At 44.2% G+C, this 23225-nt stretch overlaps 1 protein-coding gene across 1 annotated transcript; it reads left to right on the forward strand.

Moving 5' to 3' along the window:
* Window positions 1-890: 890 nt before the first annotated feature.
* Wwtr1 (WW domain containing transcription regulator 1) lies at window positions 891-22231 on the forward strand. Its single transcript, XM_059264654.1, has 4 exons — window positions 891-1091; window positions 16771-16889; window positions 18247-18359; window positions 21839-22231. Exons 1-4 carry the CDS (start codon window positions 891-893, stop codon window positions 22021-22023), a joined length of 618 nt encoding a protein of 205 aa, XP_059120637.1. The 3' UTR covers window positions 22024-22231.
* The last annotated feature ends 994 nt before the right edge of the window (window positions 22232-23225 follow it).

A 23225-nucleotide genomic window follows, 5' to 3' on the forward strand; every position in this document is an offset into this window, starting at 1 on the left:
GTTTCCACCCTTGAGTGCTAGGGTTATAGGAATGCACCATCACTCCGGGTTTACATGATGCTGGGGACAGAACCCAGGGCTTCCTGCATGTTAGACAAGTGCTCTATCCACTGAGCTATACTTCCAGTCCCAGGAATTACTCCCTATTAACAAAGTGTGACTGGGCCCCTTTTCTGATTGAGGTCTGTTTTTCTCCTGTTGCTCTCAGCTCACTCGTTCCTTTTGAGTATTCTTGTATACCCATTGGATATGGAGAATTGATTGTATGCCTTCTGTGATGCTGCTACAGATATTCAGGGTGTCTGAAGAAATCGACACACTCCCAGGTGTCTTGGGGGAAAATCTTTCCTAAATTATGACAATCTTTGTGGGACTTATTTTTACCATTATGTTTTATGTATTTACCTTTAATATATATCCAAGAGTGGAGCTTGTGAGAGACGGTTCAGTGGGTAAAGGATTTGCTGTAAGTCTAACAACCTGAGTGCAACTCTGGGACCCACATGGTGGAAGTAGAGAACCAACTATGACCTACACACAAATAAATAAGTGTAATAAAATGTATTCTAGGGTTGGGGATTTAGCTCAGTGGTAGAGCACTTGCCTAGCAAGCACAAGGCCTGGGTTCGATCCTCAGCTCAAAAAAAAAAAAAAAAAGTATTCTAGGCATAGGAAACATGAAATAAAATTTTTAACAGCACAGAAAGCCAAGAGTTAGTTGTGCAGCTGTTACTTGTGCCTTGATGAATAGAATTAAGGCCATAATTTTTAAATAGTAATGATTTAACAGTAAAGTACTTGAAAGGAATTCAGAAGCATTCTGATGGTCCCTTTATGATAACTGTCATAGGCCCTGGTCATTGATCCCTGTGTTCTTCCCTCCTGTAGTGATGAATCACCAACACCAGCAACAAGTTGTGCCCAGTAACCTGAGTGCACAGAACCACCCCACTCCAAACCCACCCTCGGGGCTCATGAGTGTGCCCAATGCGCTGACCACTCAGCAGCAGCAGCAGCAGAAACTGCGACTTCAGAGGATCCAGATGGAGAGAGAGAGGATCCGGATGCGTCAAGAGGAGCTCATGAGGCAGGTATGGTCTTCCATGGTACCTGTTGGAGGCCCTGTGGCCTCGGGTGGCTGTTTGCTTTCAGGATGAGGTCCTGGGTTCACAGCCCAGTTTCTTCTCCCAACTCTCTCCTCCTGAACTATCTTCAGGGCTAAACTTAAGAGTTCAAGGACATGCCCTTTGGCATGGCAGCCTTGGCTTCCACTGATAGTATTTAAAGGGAGAGAAAGGAGAAATTAAGAAAGAACATGTTCCAGTTAGCTATTACTTTGTAAGAAAATATCCCCCAAACTCAGGGACTTGAAATAGTCATTTAATTTAATTGCAGTTTTTCAGTTTAGAAAGGGCTGAGGTAGGCTGATCTTCTGTTGTCATTGAGGTCACTTAGTGGTAATCAGCTGGTAGGTGGGTTGCAAGGTCCAGGAGCTTGTTAGCTAATGGTCAGGACTGCTGGCAGGTTGGCCTTATTTGGGATTACATGAAGCATGGCAATCTTGAGTGTACCAGGGCATATAACAGCAGCCCTCCAAGAGAGAACAGTGTCTTAGGGCCTGGTTCTAGAAATGGCGTCAACTTTGTCCCCTTTCCCTCATTAAAGGAGATAGCAGAGAGGCATTCCATAAAACAAGCCCTCTGCAGCCAGCCATCTTGTTCTGCTATAGAGCGTGAAAAGGATAAAGTCAAAGCAGAATGGAAAACAAACTGCTTTCTATATGGATTTAATCAGAATGTTCTCCAAAACTGCGTGGGTTGGGTATCAGTCAGACTTGTTTGTTTTAAGAATATGTCTTGTTATAGCTCAGCGTAGTGGCACACGCCTTTAATCCCAGCACTTGAGGAAGAAGTAGGTGGATCCATGTGAGTTCAAGGCCAGCCTGGTCTACAGAGCGAGTTCCAGGACAGCTAGAGCTACACAGAGAAACCCTGTCTTAGAAGAATAAAAAAAAAAAAAAAAGTAGTTGTAGTGGTATTTGCTCCGCCCATGACCTTGGGCTATACGCCGGAAGGAGGTGGTGCTTCTTGCCATCATACCTGACCTCTTAAAAGGAAAGGGAGAGAAGGGAGAGGAGGTCATGAGTTTCCTTCTTCCTTTTTTTTAAATCTGGTGTCATCAGACACCATATGGCCTGGGAATTGAACCTAGGTCCTCTGGAACATCAGTCAGTGCACTTAACCACTGAGCCATCTTTCTGCTCTCTGGACAAATCTCTCCCACCTTTAGTCCCGCAGCTGCTTATAAAATAATTACTCAGAGGCTTAATATTAATTACAAACCATTTTGGCCTATGGCTCAGGCCTCTTGCTAACTAGCCCTTTCATCTTAAATTAACCCATTTCTATTAATCTATATGTTGACACGTGGCCGTGGTGTTACCGGTTTGCTGACATCTTATTGCTCCTTGGCTGGCGTCTCTTGACCATGCCTTTCTCCTCTCTCTGTCCCTCCTGGATCTTCCTCCTGGCTCCATCCTGCTCTGCCATAGGCTAATGCAGCTTTATTTATTAATGAATTGGAGCAACACATATTCATGGCATACAGAAAGATCCTGCAGCAACAAGTCTTGCTATGCATCCCAGGCTGGTATCAAACTTGAGAGATCTTCCTGCCTCTCCTCCTAAATCCTGGGATAGGAATATGCCACTGTGTCTGGCTCAGTCCAGTTACTGTGTGTTGTACTATGTACATTCATTCACCTATTTGGTCAACAGGACACTGCTGTGAGTCTTCTGGGGGCTCAGCTCTGTTCTTCATAAACAAAAGAAAAAAGCCAGCGTGGCGATGCAACTTTCAACCCAGAACGCAGAAGGCTGACTCAGAATGGTTGAGAGTTCGAGGCCCTAGAGCTAGGGGTGTATCTCAGTGTAGAGTTCTTGCCTAGCATGTTCAAGGCTCTGGGCTCTGTCCCTAGCACAGGGAAAGACAGAGAAGGAAAGAAGAAGGGGAAGGGAGAGAGAGGGAGGAAGAAAGACGCCTGGCTGAGTTTGAGTGCCATTTTAAGGAAATAGTTTTAACGGTTCAAAGGGTGTCCTTGGAAAGGAGAGTGGGGGTGTTATAGGTAAATACTTCCCAAAGTTATAGCTGTTATTTTAAAATCTATGTATCATCTTTTATCAATGATAATGTCTTGCTCATACGGTACATCTCAAATGTAACCTTTGAAAATAAAAGAAATGAATATTAGGGAAGACGGCTATTAGGAAACTACAATTGTGGCTTTTACTCTTAGAATCTAAATTTGTGCTTTCTTGGCTGCATCATGGTAATGTTTCTTGGTAAGAAATAATTATATTATTAATTGTTTTCCATTTGTGGATATTTCTATTTAGTTTTTTTCTTTTCTTTTCTTTTTTTTTTTTTTTTTGAGACAGGGTTTCTCATGTAGCCCTGGCTGTCCTGGAACTCTATAGACCGGGCTGGCCTCAAACTTACAGAAATCCACCTGCATCTGCCTCCCAAGTACTGGGATTAAAGTCGAGCACCACCACCACCGCCTGGGCTATTTCTATTTGGAATCGATCAATTTCTTTTTTGGAAATATAATGTGAATTATACAGTATTATAGTCTCATTTATAAATTCTCCCCAGTTTTGTATTTAAATGATCTTCAGTGGTGGGTTTTTTTTTTTTTTTTTTTTTAATCACTCTCCTGCTAGGAATGATTTTTTTCCTGTTTCTTCTTCTTATATAATTCTTTCTTTTGTTCTGTCTCCTCCTTTCCCACAGAAAGAATTTCTGAAAAGGGGTGGGGAAAAGTGCCAGGGATTGTTTCCTTTAGCTGGAGGTGCCTTGGAGCCCTGGATAGTTTTGATGGTTCATATTACAGAAATGCCAGCATAGTTCCTTCAGTGCTGATCCCTGGCAGCTAGGGACCTTGGTGAATTGTAGGGCATCCCAGTGTATGGTCCTCCACAGACCGTGGCAAGGTGAAAAGGCTGGCAGCTTTTGCTCAGCTTTGATTGTGAGTGGTGTGTGTGTGTGCGCGTGTGCGCGCGTGTGTGTAGTTAGGAGACACGATGGATGGTTTTGATGGATGGTCTTTTTAATTTTGTATAGGGGGAGAAATGTCTGAATAGATTTAATAATCATGGGAAGTTGTCCCTCCCCCCATCCAAGGCATCATGTTCCCTAGTCAGAGGTAATAAGGCCATATGATAATGGTGTGGGAGTATTTCCTGGGATCATTTCCAGAATATCTTGAATTCATCATCTTGATGGGCTTCAATTTTTTTTTTAAAGCTGTATCTTATTTTACATGTGTGAATGTGTTGCATGTATACATGCATGCATGTGCATCATAGCATGCCTGGTTCCTTTGGAAGTCAGAAGAGGTCATTGGATCACCTGGAACACGAGTTAAGGATGGTTGTGAACCACCAGGTGGGTGCTGGGAACTGAACCTGCATCCTTTGTGAGAACAGCAATGGCTCTTATTTGCTGTTATTACTCCAGCCCCTCGGCAGGCTTGTGTTATTAGAATGTATGGGCATGCATGCAGCAGTCAAGTACAGTCTTCAAGAGTCAGTTCCTTCCTTCCACTGGGGGATCTGGGGGTTGACCACAGGTGGCCAGGCTTGCTCAGCATGCACCCTTTTCTACTGAGCTACAGTGCCCACACCTCTGGTAGGCTTTCTGACTTCTTCTGGTGATTTTTTTTCACTTTGTTATTTATGCCTTAGCCAGGGTAGAGTTAGGAAAAGACTCGAAGTAAAAGTGGTCTTTGGTTCACCTGTTCAGCTGCTTTCTAGCATCAAATAGGAATTTGTAGTGTGGAGGACTGGTTTTTCCTGATGAGATTTGTGTGGTTTTTCTATAAACTTCTATGGGTTTCTTCTGCCTCAGTCACTAGCAGCTGCCTGGGCATCTCTTGCTCACTGGGAGGTCTGTCACCAACCTGCCTCTCCTGCCTGCAGGAGATCTCTAATCCTATAGCCTGTCTTCTTGGCCCTTGTTCATTTCTCCACCTCTTCCTGTTACTCATTTATTATTCTACACCTACAGTGTTGATGTTGCCCCGGGGGAAGCAGCTCCTCAGTCTGTGCTGCATGACCATCCGGCCAGTACTCTCTGACAACTGTCCCTGTGCTGTCCTGCGTTGGCTCATGGGTGCTAAAATCGCTCAGGGCATTAAAAAGGAGATTTGGAGACAGTTTGATTGCAACTCTAAAGTGAGTTTCCATTGGTTCAGGATGGAAACTCTCTCTCCCCCTTTCTTCCTTTGTCTCCTCATTGATTCCCTTAGCCAATAGTCATGGAATTGGAAGTAATAGAAAGATAAATGGGACACGGCTGCCTGGATGTAACTTCTGTGGTAGCACAGGAGACAAAAGTAATTGGTTCTTGTCGAAGTTGTGGGTCAGAGGGTAAATTAACACCATTACCTCCTTGGGGTCCCAGTGGTTACCTCTTTGACTTCTAGGATTGTCACTGAGCCCAGACAAATTCACTTTCTGTGAAAATAGTGTAAGATATTCCTTCATCTCTTTCCACTGACCACTCCTCCTGGCCAACAAGCTATTTAACAACTCCTGAATTGGGATCAAAGTGGCAGTGTCTCCACAGACTTAGCGTCTTAACTAGGCTAGGCCCGATGGTAGCAGGCCTCTAATCCTACCTACTTGGGAGGCTAAGGCAGAGGAATTGAGAGTTTAGTTAGGCAAGGGTGGGCTACCAACTGAGTTCAAAGCCAGCCTGCGATAATTAATGAGAACCTGTCTCAAAATAAGAGAATGAAAAGAGGGGCCTGTGAGATGACTCAGAGAGTAAAGGCCTTGCCACCAAGCCTGCCATTTGACCTTGATCCCAAAGTCACAAGGCAGAAAGAAAGAACCATCTACCACGAGTTCTTCCCTGACTTCTGTGCACGTGTAGTGGTGTCCATGCATTTGTGTGTGCACACCATGCACACATACATTCCTGCATATATCTATACACGTTAAACATTCTTTAAAATAGCATGGTGGTAGATGATTTTGCCTGGCATGCATGACCTGAGGTTTAATCCCCCATATTACCCCCACTCCCCAACTGGGAAAATTTCCTTAACTGTGGTCCCTAAATTTAGCATTGTCTGCTGAAGCAACAGAATTAAACTTGTCAGTGCCTGCTCTGTTGAGAGACTGTTACTATTTCCAAGCAAATTCCATACTGTTTTACCTCTGTCCTCTCTTTATTTGGATTGTGGGGTGTGGGGTGGGGGTAGGAGAATACGGCTTGTAAAATGCTGACTAAGCTTGGCCTTTGGTTTCCAGGGCGACGGGGACACAGATGGAGGGAGGCAGGCTCAGAATTCTTTTAGCAGGTCTTACAGATTTCTGTCACACTTGACAGCCACTATGGGGGGGGGGGGGCAGGTCAGCTGACCAGCTTCACACAGCCATCTCAGATCCACGGTTCCATGGAGAGGGCACAACTGAGAGCCGAGCTAGACTCAGGGAAGGTTTAGAGGGCTGTTTTCTCTCTTGAGTTTTTAAGAGCTTTTCAGAAAAGTTAAAAACTTACCTAGCAAAGCATGTAAGGTAAAGGGTGGCTGTTTCGCAGCCTTTGGAACACAGGTTCTAACTTTTCAGAAAGCACGTTGTAGAGTTGGATTTCAGAGCTGACTAAGGAAGGCATTTGATAGGGTCCTGTCATCCAGCATTCACCACATGCCTAAATCATCTGTAGAGAAATGGCTATTTAGGTTCATTCATTCATTTATGCTCAACAAATGTTCTCATCACACGTGTTGGGCGGGGACCAGACCCTGTCCCGGAGCTTCCATTTCAGTTTCTAGCAAGTGTTGAATTTGTGTAGGAGTCGAGGGCATCTACTGTGTTCCTTTGGTGAATGACACCACCAGGGGTGGTGTGTATGTCTGTAATTGAAGTCAGCACTCAGGAGCAAAGGACCACTGCCAGCTACAGGCCAACCTGGTCTACACAGCAAGTTTTAGGCCAGCCTACATAGTGAGACTTTGGGGGTAGGGGTAGGGAAATGGGGAGAAAAGGAAAAGAGTGCCAATTCAAATCTTTTCAAAAGGACTCCCTCCACCATTCCGAACCAACCTGTTATACTATGTCATAAGTACAATATTTATTTGTCCCTTTAAATAAATAAATACATAATAAAAAGTCCACTTGGAAATAAATTGGGCATTGTTTTAAAGTGGAGGCTCATTTTGCACTAAGGGAAGTTAGATCTCAGAGGTATGAGGAAGTATTCCATTTCAAAAATCCACTTCACCCTTTGTTTAAGTAAAAAGAATATCCAAAATTTGTCTTCCTTTATGTGATTCTAGGAGATAACAGAAACAGATTGTGGACTAACACGAGATTGCTATGTGCATCTTGGAATTAAAGGAGCAGCAGCAGGCCGTGGATAATAATTATGGACTCAACACATGTTTTCTCCAAAGTAGCAGAGTTTCGAAGCTGCACTTTTATAGAGACAGTCTGGCAGCTGAGTATGCGTGATGAGGTGTTTCCAAGAGAAGCTGCAGGAACTGTGACAGTGAATTTCTAGAATCTCTTGGCACAGGCTTGAAAAGAGATTCACATCAGAACCCCGCTCCTAGAGCATTCTGCTTCTGAGAGCCCCATGGTTTTGACAAAGAGTTAGCTACATCTCTGCACTAAAATGACTGTTTAATGGTAGGATTTTAAAATATTGTTTTCATTTTTTTCTTTTCCTTTGTTTCTACTCACCCCACCCTTTATAATTAAAACAATTCCATCTTCCATTTTTGTAGAATCCCTGGCTCTACACACTTAAGTCAAGCTGAGCACCTTCAGAATGGGTTATTATCATTCCTTTCTCTTTGAAGTACATTCCAGTGAGGGCAGGGGCTGGCTGGTGGGAGGAGCCCCGAGCCAAGAACACAAGGGATGCTTTCCAGGGCTGTTTGCTCTCTTGCCTCTTCTGTTGATTTGTTCCTCAGGAGAACTGCAGGCCAGTGGGGAAGGAAGCTTGAGGTTCTCTTTCAGAAGGCCTTAACTCACAAATCATCAGGCGCCTTTCATTATTCCCTCCAGCTATTCTGTACACCACACCCCCTCCCAGCCATTTCGAATCCACAAAAGATTTTTGTTGCTGTTGTCTACGGGAACCGACAGATTACCACAAACTCACAGAGATTCCAGAGCCCCTTTTACAGAGGTTTTTCCATTCCCAAGGTTTATGTGAAGAAAAATGAAAGCTAGTGGGAGAACGGATGAGGGCTGTAGCAGGACTACGGTGGTGGCAGCTTTTCAGGACTTTGTGAGACTGGCCTTTAAAATCTGAACTTAAAACTTTGCTAACTATAGTGTGAATTCCCAGGCCACTAGCCCCACCCATATACATTGAAAAGGATCATAAAACGTTTGCAATGCCATCCTTCTCCCAGTTTGTGGAGGAAAAACTGTGCTCAGTACTGTTGAATAGGCTGGTTCATTAAATTTTCTTCTAAACAGACTGAGTGAGGTCATGGGGTTGGTATTTCCATTTTATAGCTGGGAAAACAGGATCAGAGAAATGAAGTAACTTGCCCAAGTCTCATGGCCAGTCAGTACTAGGTGAAAGGGTCTGAATTTGAGCTCTGCCAACCTCAGCCCTCACTTCCTTCTCTGTGGAAGTTCCCAGAGTAGACTCAAGTCAACCTGCCTGGATGTGAATCCTGGCTCCTGGTGTTAGCTATAGGGCCCTGGGAAAGCCACTTACTCTCTCTGTCCCTCCATTTCTTCATTAGCAAAATAAATGGATTGCATCCTATCTTCAGGCTTCGCATGTAGAAGGCAGAATGCAAAGTCTGTAATTAATACTTGTCTCTCTACCTCTCAAACCTTTCAATGACATCCAACACTCATTCTATTGAGTGTCTCACTCTGTTTTTTAACCTTTTTAACATGCCCAACAAGATAGGCTTTATAAACCATTTTAATGAGCTGTCAAAAATTTAGTCCAGCCAGGCGGCGGTGGCGGCGCACGCCTTTAATCCCAGCACTCAGGAGGCAGAGCCAGGAGGATCTCTGTGAGTTCGAGACCAGCCTGGTCTACAGAGCAAGATCCAGGACAGGCACCAAAACTACACAGAGAAACCCTGTCTTGGGGGTGGGGGGTGGGGAATTTAGTCCAAGGGGCTAGAGAGATGGTTAAGAGCACTGACTGCTTTTCCAAAAACCCAGAGTTCAAATCTCAGCACCTACATGGTAGTTCACAGCCAGCTGGAACTCTAGCTCCAGGGGATCCCACGCCCTCTGTTTGGACTTCTTGGGCACAGCACATACTTGGTGCACAGACATACATTTGCAGAAAACACGCATACACATAAAAATAAATAAGAGAATGTCATCCAAATTTTCACAGCCATATTGCAACTGAACTGGGGTTTGAACACTGATCATTCATTTTAAACTTACTTTCCCTGCATTGCATTGTTTTTGTTTGTTTGTTTGTTTGTTTAAATGCCAAGCTCAGGATAGGTCCAGCAGCATTGAATCCTTACCTGCTTCTTGAGACTCCCATTGGCCAGTAGCCCAGAGAACTGAGAAGTAGGCAGTACTTTAATTGAACTTATGACAAACGCGACAGTTCTTCCGTCTGCTTGCCCTACATCTGTGACTGGAGGAATCTTTTAGTTATGAGTAGTCTGAGAGCCATTGTGAGGCTTTGGGTTTCGTGACACGCTGACTCATCTCAGACCCTATTTGCTCCGATCGTCCCACTTGGACTTGGTTGCAGTGTTGCTGGGACCTGCCCCCAGCCCGACGCGCACAGGTGGATGGCGCGGTAGGGAGGTCAGTTGGGGGTGCTTATGGCAGTAATGATGACCCGTTACTTGCGCTGGATGCAGGATTGGAGAACGGTGGCATGGGGGTTGGATGAACAGCAGAAAGCCTAGCCGTTGTCTGTTTCTCCTGATGGTCTCTCCGCCCCTCTCTAGTCCTGCAGGAAGATGGGGCGTTGTCTTAGCCATTGTTGCTGAGAATGGTACCTGATGTGTGATGGGGAAGGAAGGGTTTGTTTCGGGCCGTGGCTGCAGGTGATACAATACAGCTCATCGTAGTATGGAAGAAGGCACCGGGCCCCGTTGTGTCTAGTCCGGAAGCAGAGAGAGGTAAAGGGAATACAGCCGACTTTCTCAGTTTTTTGGAGTTCAGGAACCCAGCCCATGAATTGGTACTGCCCACGTTTAGGGTATGTCTTTCCACCTCATTTAACCCAGATTGTTCTCACAGCCCAGAGGCTAATTAATCATAGGTAATTCTCCACAAGTCTGTCAGAGGTCTGTCTCCAGGGTATTCTAAATCCTGTCCAATGGAGAGTCCCAATCAGGTTGAAAGCTGGGTGGGTCATAACTTCAGGAGGAACCTGGCGATGACAGGAGGAGCTGTTTTGAGCCCCGTATTCCTTTTGAGTACCAGCCAGGCACATTCATTTAGGTGTTTGAAGCTGAGAGGGAAACGTCTTGGCCTGCTGTGGCTGTGGTGGTCTGGAAAAACATCTGGAACGTGGCTGGGTAACATGACTAGGTAGGATGTGTCTGGAGGAAGAGAGGCCCGAAGTACTGAGTTGTGGAGAAATCAAAGGCCTGTTTTAGAGGCCAGGGATGGCAAGATGGAAGGAGCAGGGCTGGTGGGGCCTGTGAATAGGCCTGCTCCACCAGAACGCAAGTGGGAAAGACAGGCCTGCTCCACCAGAACGCTGGCAGGAAATAAAACAAATGTGGGCTGCAGTGTAGCCCCCAGTTCTCACCAGCTGCCCAGCTGTGTTAGTTTGCTTTTCGGTCGCTGCGATGAAACACTGACCACAAGCAACTTGACGGAGCAAAGTGTCTTACCAGCTACAGTCCATCACTTAGGGAAGCCCTGGCTGCAACTCAAGGCAGGAACTGCTCCCCTAGCTTGCTCAGCTTGCTTTCTTATAGAACCCAGGGCCATCGGGCCAGGGAGGGCACCACACATCTGTCATTAATCAAGAAAATGCCTGGAGGGTATGCCCACGGCCAGTCTCATGGAGGCAATTTCCTCTTCCCAGGTGACTGTAGTTTGTGTCCAGTTGACGTAAACTAAGGTAGCCCAACTGCCTACGCCAGAGAAGCTGATAGATAGTGCTGAGTGCTTTTCTTGGTCTAGGTAGAGCTGGATGATTGCCTTTCTGCTTATATAAGGGCTGTGGCTGTCCTGTGACAGTCAAAATCATACTGATCTAGACTTTTAATTTTATATCTAAATTTATTAAAAGACAACAACAACTAACTAAAAGGCTCCAAATCCTCCTGTTTTGATAAGGACATGCTGGTGACAAGCTGTTTTTAGCGTTTGGTATTGTTGCCCGGCCCCCAAATTCGTGGGCAGATACGGGGAAATTTTTTTTTTTTTTTTTCATTTTCAAAGCTGTAGTGCCTTACTTGGGTTTCTATTGCTGTGCTAAAACACCACAAACCAAAAACCACTTGGGAAGGACAGGAGTTATTTTGTCTTCTAGTTACAGAGGGTAGGCCATCACTGAGGGCAGTCAGGGCAGGAACCTACAGGCAGGGACTAAAGCAAAGGCCTGGGGAGAATATTGTTTACTGGCTTACTCAGCCTGCTTTCTTGTACAACCTAGGACCACCTGTCTGGGGTAGCACTGCCCCCAGTGAGCTGGGCCCTCCCACATCAATTATTAATCAAGAAAATTCCCTACAGTCTTGCCTACAAGTCATCTGATGGAGGTATTGCCTCAAGTGAGAGTCTTCTTTCCAGATAACTTTAGCGTGTGTCAAAGTTGATCAAAACAACACCACAACAGAAAACCAGGCAGGTAGAATTTTTAAAGTTCGAAGTGTAGAACTATTATATTATAAAATGTAGCTCTCACCATTGTATAATTAAAACTAATTTTAGGCAATGTAGGTTTATAAATGTCCCTCCCCTCCATTTTTATTTATTTTTATTTATTTATTTATTTATTTATTTTTTTTGGTTTTTCGAGACAGGGTTTCTCTGTGTAGCTTTGCGCCTTTTCCTGGAACTCACTTGGTAGCCCAGGCTGGCCTCGAACTCACAGAGATCCGCCTGGCTCTGCCTCCCGAGTGCTGGGATTAAAGGCGTGCGCCACCACCGCCCGGCTATCCTCCCCTCCATTTTTATGTTTTCTTAGCATTGTGATGAATTTCACATTTTGATTTAATCCTTCCAAGGTCAACGTTAACTAAGAAGAAATTCTTAGGTCAAAGCGGGTCACTTCCACACACACAACAGTGAGCGATATTTTTAAAGTTATCTATTTATTAATTTATTCTTGTAGTACTGGGGAGGAACCCAGGGCCTTGACTTGTTAGGTAACTACTCTGCTGCTGATGTATTTATTTTGGTTAAAACCTGTGCTTTTGAGCTTGGTATAGGAACGCGTGGTGACGTGACAATTGGACATCTATGCAGTGACTTCTGGAGGAAGCTCTCTTCTGAGCATCTCTGTCATAGCTGCCCCTTGCACATGCGATTTTATTATCCTCACTGTGAAATGGCAAATGACAAAACTGTGAAATAAGTCACTGGGGGACAGCGGGGCCAAGATTCAATTCCTAGTATTTGGTGCCACTGTTTCTGCCACTGGCCACTTAGCACTGCTCATTTTGTGTTAGGGACAGGGGAGAATTCAGGTTAACTAAGGAGAGTGTGACTGGCTGGTTAAGATGTGTGTAGACCCATTTGTGGTTGAAAGTGTGATTTTTTTTCTTAACTTATTTTTTATTACTAACATAATTTAAAAATATTTTTATTTGAATATGCTCTATTTCTCATTTACTTAGTATATATTTTTTGAGTATTTACTACAGAGTTAACATGGTTACAGGTAGTGGGAATGAACATAGTGAGTAAGATCCCTTCCCTCGTGGAACTTAACATTTGGGGTCCTTGGGGAGGACAAGATAAAACCTAAGTTGCTGTGAAGAAAATAAATGCAGCTTAAGAGACAGACAGTGGGGCTGGAGAGATGGCTCAGCAGTTAAGAGCACTGACTGCTCTTCCAGAGGACCTAGGTTCAATTCCCAGCACCCACTTGGCAGCTCACAACTGCCTGTAACTCCAAGATCTGACACCCTCACACAGACATACATACATGCAGTCAAAACACCAATGCACATAGAAAAACAGAGACAGACAGACAGACAGACAGACAGACAGACAGTGATGGGGTGGGGTGCTCCTTTAGATAGAGGCAGGGAGGAATGTCTCTGACAAGTGGCATTTGTAGGTTAGTAAGTGAAAGAAATGGGCTCTTGGGGACGATCTGAGGAGCATGTTTCGGACAGAGGGAATAGTTGTGCAGATTCAGGAGGTGGAAGCAGCAGCAGCAGAGGCCAATGCTAGTGTGGAGTGGTGGATAGGCCCCTGGGCTCCTTGCCTCCACTGCCCATTCAGTGGGGGTAGGAAGTAGAGGTCTGCTGCTCTTGGGAATGGTCTGTGACCTAAGAATGGTCTTGCAGTAATCTTAAACAGGTCATTGTTGTTAATAATAAATGGTCCGATTTATTTTTTAAAGTAATCCTTAGGGGTGCCTTGTGGTCTCTTGTATTTTGTTAGTTATTTGAAGGAGGTGGAAACATGATCCCGTGAGCCCCCTACCGACAGAATGTAGCATTTCCTCTTTTGGTGACTTGGTGATTGGTATCAGTTAGGACCGATGATGCTGAAGGATGGAATGGCACTTCTCTTGGATTTAAAATCCAGAGAATAAATGAAAAACGGCACAGTGAGTGTTTCCCCCAACATACTACAGTGCTTTATCCTTTTTTATGTAGTCTTTAAATTTTTTTCTTGGTTAGCATACAAAGAAACAGATTTCATTTTGACATTTTCATACATATATATTGTTACACTTTTTTCTTATTTACCCCTGACAACCCTCCAGCATCTTTCTTCTTCCTCTCTTAATTTTCTCTTCCTGCCCTCCAAATAGTTCCCTTTCCTGATTTTATTTATTTATTTATTTATTTATTTATTTATTTATTTATTTATTTATTTATTTGTTTATTTTGGTTTTTCGAGACAGGGTTTCTCTGTGTAGTTTTGGTGCCTGTTCTGGATCTTGCTCTGTAGACCAGGCTGGCCTCGAACTCACAGAGATCCGCCTGGCTCTGCCTCCCGAGTGCTGGGATTAAAGGTGTACGCCACCACCATCCGGCTCTTTTCCCTTTCTAAAGACCCCCCTTTTGCTTATGTCACTAACACAGCTGAACAGTGGCTTTGGGGGAAATGGAGCCTAGTCCTCTAAGGGGCTTTTACCTGTCTTTTGTCATTTTCTTAGGTAAGCTAGATTACTCCTAGGTATGTGATGTCATCACTTTCTGGTTTTTTTTTTTTTTTTTTTTTTTTTTTTTAAAGCAGGGTCTCACTTTGTAGCACTGGCTGGCCTTCAACTCACGGATTTGCCTGCCTGTGCCTCTGAGTATTGGGATTAAAGGCAGCCCTTTCTGTTTCTTCTTAAAGGTTGCTTTTTGGGTATTCACACCTTTTCTCTGGTATGGTGGCTACCTTTAAGATAGAGAGGCAAAGCGGAAACCTGGTGATCCCTCTAAAACCCTTTCCTGATTTTAAAAAACGTTTTTCCTTTTTTTTTAATTTTGTGCATGTGTGAGCATGCTTGTGCCATGGTGCACATGTGCAGAGCAGCTGTCAGGAGTTAATCCTCTCCACTTTGCCGAGGCGAAGTTTCTCAACGTTTCTGCAGGGCTGTGCACACCACTTCATCTGTGGGGCGTTTACCCAACCACCCCCACAGTTCCCCAGAGTTTTCTTGAGTGCGAGCAGCAGGAATATTAGATAGAAGGATTTATTGCGGAGAATATCGCGGAGATAAACAGATAGAAAATAAAGGATAGCCTCGAGAGGGCCTGGAACCTATTCCAACGGGCCCCAACTGTCTCTGCCCCAGGGTTTTTATAGAGACGCCAAGGGGTGGAGCAAAAGACCTCCTCCCCCAGCACAGCCAAGTGCAGACCATCTCAGACACCTGCACTCAGGCCCGTGGTCTAATCATCCTCTATGGGGACCTGCTGGGTAAAGCCACGAGGAGCCCGAGAATGGGCTCCCAAATTCATCTGACTTTTTTTTTTTTTTAATGTGAGTTCAAAGACATCGTCAGGCTTTCATGGCGAGTGCTTGCACCCTCCAGCTGTCTTGCTACCTTGCATTGGTGTTTTGCCACAAGCCTTGAGTTCCCTGGAACCAGAATTACAGACAGTTGTGAGCTGCCATGTGGATGCTGGGAATTGAACCCAGGTCCTCTGGGAGAGCAGTCAGTGCTCTTAACCGCTGAGCCATCTCTCCAGCCTCCCCGGTGCAGTTCTTTAACAGTTAGTCCTCTCATGGTTTGTGAGTCATGGTACCGTAAGCAGTAGTAACGATATGGTGAACACGGAACTGAAGGTTTTCCAGTTTCATTGCCTAGACAGCAGCACTTTAAACCGTCACATGAAGGTTTTAGTAAAAGAGATTTAACCAACATCCTAGAGCTCAGATAGCCGGAATGTTCTGTTTGTCATTGTAGCCATGGTTTAGGGATTTTAAGGATGTAAGATCAATGACTTCAGCTTGGAAATTAAAACACTGAATATGGCCAGGACTCAACTGTGGTTTTGTTGGTAGAAACATATGAGAGCATTCTTCTCTGGAAATAGCCACCATCTTGAAAGGGATCTGATGCCTGGTCATTTCTATCTGGAGTGTGTCCCTGCAGTCAAGTTCATAACATTTTAGATTGGCTCTTTTTTTGTATCAATGCTAGTTTAAAAAAATAAAATCCATAACCCATCAAACATTGAATTGCCTGTGGGATTTTGTTTGGAAGTGGAGTTTCCCCCAACTTTCAGCCATTTTAGTCAACTCAACATTATTATTGTTATGTGAATATGTGAGTGTGTATGATGTGTGTATGTAAGTGCAGGCATGCTTGTGCCAAGGCTTGTATGTAGAGGGTAGAGGACTATTTTGTGGAGTCAGTTCTCCCTGTCTACTCTGTGTGGGCCTAGAGATTTCATTCAAGTTGTTAGGCTTATGCAGTAAGCACCTTTACCCAACTGAGCCATCTCACCAGCTCTGATATGATACTTATTTATTATGTGTACAACATGTACATCCGTGATGTGACATTCGTATGGAGGTCAGAGAACAACTTGAGGGAGTTGGTTCTTCCACTGTGTAGATCCTGGGAATGAAACTTGGGTTGTCAGGGTTGGTGGTAAATGCCTATGACAACAGAGCCACCTTGTGACCCTGTTGTGTTTTTTTTTTAAGCAAACTTTTTAACTGGTTGTTTTATTCAAATCTGGTGTCTAACACCAACTGCTAAGTGTAATTTTGTGTAGCATCTGAACTCTGAACCTCCCATTCACACTGGCAGGTAAATGGGAGAAACTAGCATGTACATGCTAGTCCAGGGGTGTCGTGTTGCTTTGATTGCTTTAGATTTAGTCCGAGACCCCAGAATAGAGCTAACTTGTCAGTGTGAAAGTGTTTGGAGACTTGGGTGTCTTACCAGTTCCATGTTTTAAAGTGCCCAGAGGCCCAGTGTTAGCTGGGAGTGGGAGAAAGTGACATGTCTGGAAGACTGGAGAAAGAATGCTAATCTCCTGATGACTCTGACCTACTGAAATAGGTACAAAGTATGTTGTGTCTGAGCAGTTTTCATGTGAAGTGTATTATGATGCAACCCTTTGTGGCAACTGAGTGACTCCGTTTCCCTCTGACTCCTGTATAGGAGGCTGCCCTCTGCAGACAGCTCCCCATGGAAGAGACCATGGCCTCTGTCAACCCGCCTGCTATGACCACAGATATGAGGTCCATCACCAACAATAGCTCAGATCCTTTCCTCAATGGGTAAGTTCACATGGGGGACCATTCATTGGCTTTTGCTTTCTTACCTATGGTTTAGGCTGTAGTGGGGTGTTTGATAACATGGAGAACAGGCAGGGTTCTTGGGGGATGGGGAGAATGGGGAGAGCCAACTGAAGAAAGAGAAAGGAAGCTTTAAAACTCAATTTGAAGACCTAGTCACATGACATGGAGGACATCTCTCAGTGATTAGCATGTGAGGATGGACTTTAAGCATACACAGGACAGTGCTATTTGGTAATTACTTGTAAGAATCTTGACGTTCTTGGGAAGGGTGGGGTTAAAAGCATGTCATAGCAAATAGAACAAGAAAATTCAGAGGTATTTATGAAAAAGGGTGAATAAGGTTTATAGTGTCGTTAATAATGTTACTTTCCTGTGTGATCATGAAAACTGTTTCTATTAAGGGAGCCGGTGGAAGGCATGTGGAAACTACTTTCTTTTTTGCATGTTTGGTGTGAGTTTTAAGTTATTTCATAATTAAAATAGAGATGTTGGCTCTAAAAAGGAGAAAGAAAAGTAGCAGAAGGAAAAGATGACTTAGCCAGAAGTATCTGAACGATAGACAAGTCAACCTTAATTGTAGACCTAATGGGGGAGGGTGGCTATATCCGTTGTGCTTCTGCTCTTCTCTGCTCTCTTACCAAGGCTCCTGGCATGCAAATACAAATCAAGTTAGAGGTGGAAAAACAAGCAGCCAAGATAATGAATGAATTGATTTGTTTTAAGTTTTTGTTTTAAAGAATAGAAAAATATAAAGAAAGCTAAGGTAGCCGCCATCCAGCTTGCTGTGTTTCAAGTACGGTTTGAGCCCATCTCCACCACCACCAAGTTTCTGTCTTCCCTTCATTCTTTTCCCAGGAGCGGCCAGGCCACTCATCAGAGAGTGGTGTGTGTCCATCACAGTGAACTTGGCTATTTTCTTGGATCCCTTTTCCCCAGCCTCTTGACTGTTGGGATTGTAGGCATAGGCCACCATGGCTGGCTATATACATACATCTTTCACTGTTAATGTGCATGTTTATGAGTGTTATTCAGCAATATTGTCTGGTTTTTAAGATTACACATAAATAGTATCATGTACCATAATCTGTACATAGAATAGAGTCCAAATGGTTATTTTGAGACAAAGCAGTAGCCGTGTATGGTGAGTGGCCAGTTTTGTTTGCATATCATTGATTTGTTCTTTAAGATCAGGCTATATGTTTCAAAATTAAAGGGCCCTGTAAAATTTTCTGTCTTTCACTGACCGAGTTCTGTGACTGCATTTTAGTTGTGATCTTTATTTAGTAGACTCACATTCAGGTCTCCACTTTTTTTTTTTTCCTTTTTTTCTCTGCAGAGGGCCCTATCATTCAAGGGAGCAGAGCACGGACAGTGGCCTGGGCCTGGGGTGTTACAGCGTCCCCACAACTCCAGAAGACTTCCTCAGCAACATGGATGAGATGGACACAGGTGGGCGCATTTCAAATTGTCCCCTTGGTTATTGCATTCCCTAAAATCCAATGGGAAACACAACCCTGAACACAGAGGGCCACCTAAAAGCCCTCTCAATCCACAGGCACTGCTACTGTCCAGCGGGCTCTTCAGAGTTACCACAAATACGGCTTCCCATAGGTGTGGGCTTTTAAGACCCACCCCCATCCTTTTTAGTATCGCCCTTTCCTTATACTGTACTTACCTGCGGTGGGGTGACTGTGCTGTACCCCCCTTTTAGTTGCAGTGAATAGTCCACTCTTTCAACTGGGATTTCTACTATTTTTGGTTCTCCGAACCTGCTCATCTTTTTGTGTTACTTTCTGGTTTGGGGAAGGATTGATAGTAGTCACTTAACTAACAACCCAGAGGATTCTAATTGTCAGCTGCAATTTCTAACATAACACCCTCCTTCAGCAATTGACAAGCAAACAACCAGGTTGACTTTCCTAGTCCCAGCCTGTGCATCCTGTAGAGTAGACATGTCCAAACTCCTGACATTGGGATATTTGCCATCCGACAAATTGACATTTGAAAACTGCATGATTGAGCCATTTAAAATATATATATATATATATATTTTACAGGGCTGGAGAGCTGGTTCAGTGGTTATAGCACTGGCTGCTCTTCCAGAGAACCAGCGTTCAATTCCCAGCACCCACACAGCAGCTCACAACTGCCTGTAACTCTAGTTCTGGGGATTCAACACCCTCACACAGACACATATGCAGGCAAAACACTAATACACATAAAATAAAAAGAAATCTTTTTTAAAAAGTGCAAAATCTCAGTGTTTTAAGTAAGTTTACACTTTGGTGTTGGGGCATACAGTAGAGCTTCTCTTCTCTTTTAATTTTGAAACAGGCTCTCTCGATGTTGCTCTGGCTGTCCTGGACTTGGTATGTAGACCAGGCTGACCTTGAACTCAAAGAGATCCAACTGCCTTTGCCTCCCGAGTACAGCAGTAATAGCATTGAAAGGTGTGCACCACTATCCCCAGCTCACATACAGCTCTTTTGTGTCCTGCTACCCAAGCCAAAAATAAAAGACAGTTTGCGTATGTACTCTTTGTAAATACCTTTGCAATTTCTCTTCTATTATTCACGCAGAGAAGCAGTTGTTGGACTGGAGGGATGGTTCAGCACTTGATGCTCTTCCAGAGGACCCAGGTTCAGTTCCCAGCATCTACATGTGGTTTACAGCCATCCATAACTCCAGTTCCAGGGCATGCAACATCTGCTTCTGACCCTTGTAGGCACCAGATATGCAAGAGTTGCACATACATGCAAAAACACTCATACACGTGTACAGCTGCTGTGTGCTGCTTTCTGTGAGTCTGAATTGTTGAATGCCGGACTCAGAGCCAGGTTCACAGTGCAGCTCTGCACAAGTGCAGGATGCTGGAGCAGCACCTCCAGGGCTTGCAGGCTGACAGCGGTAGATGGAGGGCAGAGTAGGGGCTGGCTTGTGAGGCATCGCATAGGGATGTTTTGCACCGTTTGTTGCTGTACTCAGTTTATTACTTCGCTTCTCTTCCCCACCCCTTTCATCTTTTCACACACCCGTCCATCCGTCTGTCTGTTTGTCCTTCTACCTGTCTGTCCTTCCTTCCACATGCGCTTTTGTGTGTGTGTGTGTGTGTGTGTGTGTGTGAGAGAGAGAGAGAGAGAGATTTATTTTGCTTTGACATAACCTCATGAGGTGGCTCCTTCTTGTGCTGTTTACTTTCATCTTTTAAACACTGGGAATCCAGGAAGGAGAAAAAGCGAAATTAAATAAAGTGAGAGCGTGGGTACCTCAGGAGACATTAAAAAGATATATTCTCTCCCATAGGTTTCTAAACTAATGTCCAGTGGGTAAATGGGGAGCGTTATTGAAGCCATAATAAACAACTAAATGGTGTCTTAAAAGAACATCGGCAACACTCAGCCTAAGTTGAATCTTTGTTCCCCACTCCCTGGTAACAGTGTTCTCTATGGAACCTCTGTGGGCCTCAGCTTTCACCAGTGAGATGAGAACGATATCCCCAACTCTGCCCCTCCATTGAAGAAATAGCTTAAGTGATGAACTTAAGTAGCTAAAATGACAAAGATTTAAAAAGACCACAATGACATTGTAGAGTCAAAAGAAATACTTTGAGATTATTAACCTTGATGAAGAAGCTTGACTTGTCAACTCATGCTTTCATTCCTGGGGAGAAGGAATAGGAAGAATTCTTTAAAACAGATTTTGTTTGACTAAAATAGGTATTCTCAAGAGTTAGAAGATCGTAATGATATTTTGAACTATTAAATTTTTGTGCATGTGTGTGCCTGTGTGAGTTTATGTGTACCACATGTGTGCAGGTGTCTGGAGGCCAGAGGGCATCAGATTTTCTGAAGTTGGAGTTACAGGTGTTTGGAGGCCACCCTGTGGATGGTGGGAATTGAACTCAGGACCTCTGGAAGAATAGCCAGTGCTCTTAACTGCTGAGCCATCTCTCCATTCCATGAAGTTGGAGTTACAGGTCTTTGTGGGCCACCATGTGGGTGCTGGGAATTGAACCCAGGTCCTCTGGAAGAGCATCCAGCACTCTTAACCACTTGAGCCATCTCTCCAGCACCGATAACGAAAACTTTAGTAGATAGATGACACAGCCTTGGATGTGGCAGACACTGTATTACTTTATTCCGACTTGTGCAGAGGACGCTGTGATCCCCTTTTCCAGGTGGTAAAATGAGAATGAGACAAGTTAAGTGTTCCTAAGGTCATTTAGTAAAAGGACCAGTCGAATGATATCAGGTCTCTATATATTTCCTCCCATAATACTGTTATGTAAAGAACATATTCTCAGTCAAATTCCAGGTGCTTACCATTCTAGCATTTTCCTCAACTGTGTTCTGCAGAACTCTAGTCTTACTGGAATAAACACTCTTCCAAAACAACATGAGATCACTAACGTGGTGTCCGTGGACATGAAATTGTGAGATATGTTAGCACTTGAACTATATGTCCCCTTGTCAAGAACTTATAAGAAAAGGCTGGAGAGATGGCTCAGTGGCTAAGAGCACTGGCTGCTCTTCCAGAGGACACAGGCTCGAGTCCCACTGCCCACATGATGGCTCACAACTGTCTCTTTCTCCAGTTGTGGGGATGCACGCACACTCTCTCCTGGCCTCTGTGGGCACCAGGCACACACATGTTGCATAGACAAAACATAGAGGCAAACTACCCCTAAAAAATAAAATTTAGCTGGGTGTAGTGGCACACACCTTTAATCCCAGCACTCAGGAGGCTGAGGCAGGTGGATCTCTGAGTTCAAGGTCAGCCTGGTCTACAGTGTGAGTACCAGGACAGCCAGGGCTACATAGTGAGACCCTGTTTCAAAAGCAGCAGCAAACAAGCATAAAACAAAAGAAATTTAAATTTAAAAAAATTAAGAAGGAAGTAACTAACAGTTGTCCTTCATTCTGTTCCAGGAGAAAATACGGCTCAGACACCCATGGCCATCAATCCCCAGCAGACCCGCTTCCCTGATTTCCTCGACTGCCTTCCAGGAACCAACGTTGACCTAGGGACTTTGGAGTCTGAAGATCTGATCCCTCTCTTCAATGATGTAGAGTCTGCTCTGAACAAAAGCGAGCCCTTTCTAACCTGGCTGTAATCATTATCGTTGTCACGTGATGCCGCTGCGACCTGACATTTCCTGGGCCTCATGGAACAAGAGACGGAGCCAAGCCGGTCTGCAGGTGCACGGCTCTCGGCCTCCATACTCAACACTCCTTCTTGTCCATGTGGCCAGCTAATCATGGCCTGCTTCTGATTTACAAGAACTTAAGTTACACATAAGTAAATGTTCTCTTTTCATCTTCTGCAAGCCTGCATTTCTGTGACAGATCATGCAGAACTGATGATGCAGAATAACCTTTTAAAAATCCCTGCTACCCTAGGGCTGAGCTTTATAGGAATTAGCTGAAATTCATATATCCCTTGATTCTAAGCCATAAAAGCTGACCACAGGCAGTGAATTCTGACAGGGAGCTTGGTCCAGGAAATGTGCGCAAAGACCCGATTAACAGTTTCGAAAACTGTACTGGTGACCCTAGTGACCAGTGCTTTAAAACTTATTTAACTTGATCTTTAAAAGTCACTGTATAGCTAGTGAGTTTCCGCTGTATGGAATACAATGCTGTTGGGAATCCGTGCCGGCTCTGCTGTCTCTTCTCCTTCTGTATTTACAAGGGCACAGGGTCCCCATGTCACCCCTCTTGTCATTGTACTGCAGAGCATCCAGCAGCTCAGTTCTGCGAGCAGAAGGGTCACTGCAGCGTTGGTCACAGGTCTTGCATGACAGATTGTGTGAAAGAGACCAGTGTGGTACTAATAGGGACAATTATGAGACAAAACTACTTTTTAATTGCAACCTGTATTCCTGCAAAATGCAGCTTAGAATTTGATGTTTGTTTTATGAAATACTGTAATTTTGTGGCTTATGACAAAGGGCAGCCAAATGTTGTTAATACATCAGTGGCAACTGTATTTCTGTCTTTTGACCTATTCTGAAAACATCAGGCCGGCATAGATCTCACTCAGCCTGATGACTCACGAATTAGCTGTTGCGTTTTGTATTCTGAGGCATTATCAATTCTGCTTTCGAGTTTTCAAGTGCTTAAAATAATCCTGTCTGTAGAACTGTTGGAAGAATGAAGCAGATCTCTAAGTATACAGAAAGGCGCTGTCAGGGCATAGCGTTTATATAGATGTGTGCTTCTGAATTGAGTAAAATTGATTCCTAAGTATGTTATCCTAATCCGTTTGCTAAGTTGGTACAAAAAGGGCATAAGATATGTACTTAATACCTCTTAT

The sequence above is a fragment of the Peromyscus eremicus genome, chromosome 6, assembly GCF_949786415.1.
Source record: "Peromyscus eremicus chromosome 6, PerEre_H2_v1, whole genome shotgun sequence".
Classification (NCBI taxonomy): Eukaryota; Metazoa; Chordata; class Mammalia; order Rodentia; family Cricetidae; genus Peromyscus; species Peromyscus eremicus.